A 4,909-nucleotide genomic window follows, 5' to 3' on the forward strand; every position below is an offset into this window, starting at 1 on the left:
GGCCTAACTTCTCCTTAAAAATGTAGAGAAGTTGAAAAAAAAACCGAGTCAAACGGTATCTTAATATCCCACAACGGTAGTGTAGAAGGAACTGAATTTGGGAGAAAAAATTGGAAAATAGTTAAAAATAAAAAAATTGAAAAATAGTTAAAAAAATTTTAAAATATAAAAATTGAAAAAAGATAAAAAAAAAAAATAGGTGAGGTAGCACTCAACCAAGCAACACTAAAAAAATTATATGCATTCGCGTAACAAAAAAACAGATAGGCGGACATAAAATATTACTCTAAACGTTAATGTGTTTGTGTATATATTCGCGAGGTTGAAGAAAGCAAATAAAAATATTTTGTATTATTAAATGACAACGTGAATAAAAATATTTGTAAGGGTGTGATGATTAAACGATATTGAAATGAAATATATAAGTGATAAAAGAATAATAAAATTCATTTGAAAAAAAGATAATAAAATTAAATGGAACCCCCTTAAAAAATTAAATGGAACGGTTCCAAAAAATAAAATAAAGTTAAATGGAAGAAAAAAAACAAATTGAAATATAATATTATAAAATAAAAGAAAAGGTTCCCAGCGTGAGTTTAAAAAAGGTGCTTGTGAAATAAATTATCGAGAAGTAGTTTTTTAAAGTAAGATTCAACAACTTTTGGCCAAAGTTCATTCCATTCAATTTTAGGCATTCAAAAAAAATATTTTTTTAGTAAGTACTAAATTGATATTGTGTTTAGTCTAACTTCTCCTTAAAAATGTAGAGAAGTTGGAAAAAGCCGCGTCAAACGATACATTAATCTCCCACAACGGCAATGTAGAAACAACTGAATTTAAGATTATTTTTATTATTATAGAATAAATATAAAATAAAAAAGAAAATGATATAAAATAAATAAAAAATAATTAAAAAGAAAATAATAAAAAAGTAAAAACAATTGGATGAGGTGGCAATCCCCAAAGTTAAGAAATTATGGAATTACCAAATTGCCCCTTTTAGGGATAAAATTGTAAATTTATATTGCATCAATTTTAATAAATAGTTAGTAGATATAATTAAATAAAAATTAAAAGTTACCTTATTAAAATTGATTTTCTTTTATGGAAAAATTGACTCATTTATCTAACATTTAACGTTACATTTGTATATTACATTTTGATTTGTTGATATCTTAAAAGGATAAATATCCTCTAAATAAGAGGGGGTAATCTAGGTCTCACACATGTGTTTTCGTTCTTCCCTTCTTTATGTAGTTCGTACCAACATTGCACAAAACTTTGAATTAAATCACCTACACCCTCCGGTCACTATTATAAGCAAAAATCTGTATTTTAGATTTATTCATTTAATGATGTACATAGTCTTTATTTTAGACCACATACATCATTAAATGAATGAACCTAAAATATAAAACCAAAACAAGACATTTCCTTAAAACACTAAAATCTCAAATTAATCATTTCTAAGTTCATTAAGCTCCTTCACTAACCCATCCAACTCTTTCTGAGAACTTCCATTTTCCTTAATAGCACCCAAAGCAGCATCCCTTAACTCTTCAACTCTCACCCTCTCCTTCGTCCTTCCCAAAGAACCTTTCAGTATCTCCGCAAACTCCGCAATTTCCGGAACCTTCATATCTCCTTCTCCAACTCGAACCGCAACACCCAACTCATCCACCAACAGCTTCGCATTCGTATACTGATCTGCACCCATCGGCCACGTCAGCATCACCACACCACAAACCAACCCTTCCAACACCGAGTTCCATCCACAATGAGTCAAAAACGATCCCACTGCACGGTGACTCAGTATCACCAACTGTGGTGCCCATCCTTCAATCACAAACCCTTTCCCACTTCCTCTCACTCGTTCGATGAAGCCACTTGGTATCTTAACACAATCCTCCGCCACGTGAGCCCTCACTGATAACACAAAATGGACCCCACTTAACTCCAATGCACATGTCAAAACCTCCATCTCTGCTGTAGTAAGAACTGTACGGCTTCCAAAACAAACGTAAACCACCGAACCGTTTTCGAGACGGTCGAGCCATGCGGTTAGTTCGTGACACGAGACAGTGCTTGCACCACCTCTTTCTTCCGGTTCAGTTAAACCGGATTCAAGTGGCAAAACTGGACCCACGGCCCAAACTCTCTCGTGTCCAAGTTCTTTCTTCATATGGTTTAAGTAAGCCGGTTCTAAATCAATGAAAGAGTTGAAAACCACTCCCCAAGCTTCATGATTAAATAGAAAATCGTTCTTTATATTCTCCCAATCGGTTTGGCTTTTTCTATTTCGAAACAGCTCAGAAATTTGCCACCAAGGGTAAACTGGGGAATTCGGTAAATCCGCGAACGAAACTACGGAATTTGGATTATTCAGGTTGTCATTTTGAGGTAAGTCACGCCATAAGGTGAATGAGACAGAGAATGCAAAGGCTCCAGAAGGCGAAAAGACTAAACGCGGCACGTGGAGATCACGTGCAAGGAGATGAGTCCAACCAAGGAAAAAGTCAGAGATTATAGCTGAAGGAGGTAAAGGGTGGGTTTGTGCAAAGTTAAGGATGATTTGGTAGTGGTGTTGACGCATGAAAGAGACTAAAGCAACGAGTCTGTTTTGATTTGGGTTAGGGAATTGAGATGCAGGGAGAATGAGAGTTTGGAGAAGAGGGGAATAGTTTGTTGGGACAAGGTGTTGGGTTGATGGAGTTAGTAAAATGGTGATGTGTATGTTGCGAGAGATGAGGTTTTTTGTGAGGTCGATGAGGGGGATTACGTGACCGGATGATGGGAAAGGGTATGCGAGGAGATGGGTTTGTGGTGCTGTCGACATGATGGAAATTGTATGTGTATGGCTCTGTTGTAGATAGCTTCCACTACTTATAAAGGAATGTCGAGTGGAGTGTGAGAACTGAGAAGAAGAGTCTTATTAAAGAAGCTTTTATTTTCTTCTTCAAGTTGCTGACTCTATTTGTTTTACCTTTAGTTTAGAATTTGATGTCACTGGTGACGAAATTACACGTGATATCAATACTCATTTGACTTTTAGTTATGATCGTCTTGTCGCTGTTTCAACTTTCAAGTGTATTCCACTATTTCATTTCTCGTCGGCAACCTTGTTTTTCATATACTATCCATAATAGACACCCTCGTTGTGGAACATAACATATGGACGCCCTCTCTCTTTAATTTTTATGGGTCCTATTTAATAAATCTTAGTAAAATGAATAAATTTTATTAAAAATGTAATGTTATAGAATTATTTGTGGGATCTAATTAATAATTTCTTTTGAGGTGGTAGGTTGAAAATTAATAACTTTCAAATTAAATTAATGATGTGGATATAGGGGACCCACTTAATCACCCAATGGAAGCTGCTTTGTTGTGGATGGTCCAAGTAATAGTATTTTACATTCCTCTCCTCTCACAATGTGAATTTAAGCTTATATTTTTTTTGTTTAATGTCAACCTATATATCTTATTTTTATTTTTTATAGAGTAAGTCTCACAAACACAAATAAATAAAGTTTAGGCACGCTCACACAAATGAAAAAAAAATTAATCACTTCATGTAATTATTTTCTCTTTTAATGTTTTCATTTATAAGTGTATATCTAAACTTTTTTTATTTGTGTTTATGGCCAAGTAAGCATTTCTTCTCTATTCTTATATTCCATTTCTGACATTACGAACATTAACCATTAACTATCACACACCATATTACCTAAAAAAAAAAAATTCCCTTGATGCCGACAAATCATATTCAAAATTACATTTTAAATTGAACTTGTAACTTTAATTTTTAAATAGTGACTCAAAGACCCACAAGTCACAAGAGACAACCATAACATTTCCATATAATTTCCTTATGGACACTTTTACCCTCAGGAGTTCTTCTACGAAAGTCACAAGCAAAGTAACTAGGCAAATAATTCCAACTCCCACTTACTTCCTTGTCTTCTATCAATCCCTCTCCTTCTAGGAAAACACCTCCCAATTAATTCTTCTCCCCTTTTTCTTACTATATATACCCTATTTCCTTCTTCACCATTTATATTCCATCTCACTCTTAAATATATCTTTAATCACAATGGCATCACAAAACCCACCACAGTCTCATTTCTATGATCACCTTCCTTTCATGGCAAACAAGTTAGGTGGAGATGGCTTGATAGATGAACTATGTAACGGGTTCAATCTTTTGAAGGATTCTAATAAAGGTGTCATTACTTTTGAAAGCCTAAAAATGAATTCAGCTTTGCTAGGGTTAAATGGTTTCAGCGATGAAGATCTTTTGTCTATGCTAATGGAAGGTGATTTTGATGGAGATGGTGCTCTTAACCAAATGGAGTTTTGTGTCTTGATGTTTAGATTGAGCCCTGAACTTATGGAGGGCTCTAAATTGTGGTTGGAAGAGACCCTTCAACATCAATTTTGATTTTTATCTTTGTTTTTTTATCCATCTTTGAGTAGTCGCTTTTGGAAATAATATGACATGACATGTGAGACTCATGGAAAGAAAATGTTACATAAATGAATTAGTTCCATTTGATATTTTGTCCTTGTATATTCCTTGCGGTATTTGGACCTCTAATTCTAACCGTGGATAAAAAAAAAAAATTGTTCCTTCATTCTTTTTTAAGGAACCTTGAATGTTTATTGATAAAAGACTATTAATATCGGACATTCCCGCTTCTTTAAAAAAAAAAAAAAAAATCGGACATTTTCCCTTCATCTCAAATTATAAAAAATAAATAAAATTTAATTCACATTTATTAAGAAAATCAAGGGGTATTTTATTCACATTTCTTAATAAATGACTAAATTTTGACCTAGAAGGGTATTTTGGTCATTTTTAGACTAAGGGGTATTTTTGTCATTTTGCGAGTAAGGATAAATTAGTCAT

The 4,909-nt window shown here is 33.5% G+C and overlaps 2 protein-coding genes across 2 annotated transcripts; one reads left to right on the forward strand and one right to left on the reverse strand.

The window, feature by feature from the left end:
- Window positions 1–1,099: 1,099 nt before the first annotated feature.
- On the reverse strand, window positions 1,100–3,005 carry LOC25502644 (flavonol 3-O-glucosyltransferase UGT89B1). Its single transcript, XM_013590194.3, has one exon. The coding sequence runs from the start codon at window positions 2,834–2,836 to the stop codon at window positions 1,457–1,459; it is 1,380 nt and encodes a 459-aa protein (XP_013445648.1). The 5' UTR covers window positions 2,837–3,005; the 3' UTR covers window positions 1,100–1,456.
- Window positions 3,006–4,093: 1,088 nt separating this feature from the next.
- Window positions 4,094–4,441, forward strand: LOC25502645 (calcium-binding protein KRP1). Its single transcript, XM_013590195.2, has one exon. The coding sequence runs from the start codon at window positions 4,094–4,096 to the stop codon at window positions 4,439–4,441; it is 348 nt and encodes a 115-aa protein (XP_013445649.1).
- The last annotated feature ends 468 nt before the right edge of the window (window positions 4,442–4,909 follow it).

This window comes from Medicago truncatula, chromosome 8 (genome assembly GCF_003473485.1).
Source record: "Medicago truncatula cultivar Jemalong A17 chromosome 8, MtrunA17r5.0-ANR, whole genome shotgun sequence".
Classification (NCBI taxonomy): domain Eukaryota; kingdom Viridiplantae; phylum Streptophyta; class Magnoliopsida; order Fabales; family Fabaceae; genus Medicago; species Medicago truncatula.

What these genes read in the sequence shown, in the direction of transcription:
- LOC25502644 (XM_013590194.3), bottom strand. Translation starts at nt 2,836, where the DNA reads ATGTCGACAGCACCACAAACCCATCTCCTCGCATACCCTTTCCCATCA.
- LOC25502645 (XM_013590195.2), top strand. Translation starts at nt 4,094, where the DNA reads ATGGCATCACAAAACCCACCACAGTCTCATTTCTATGATCACCTTCCT.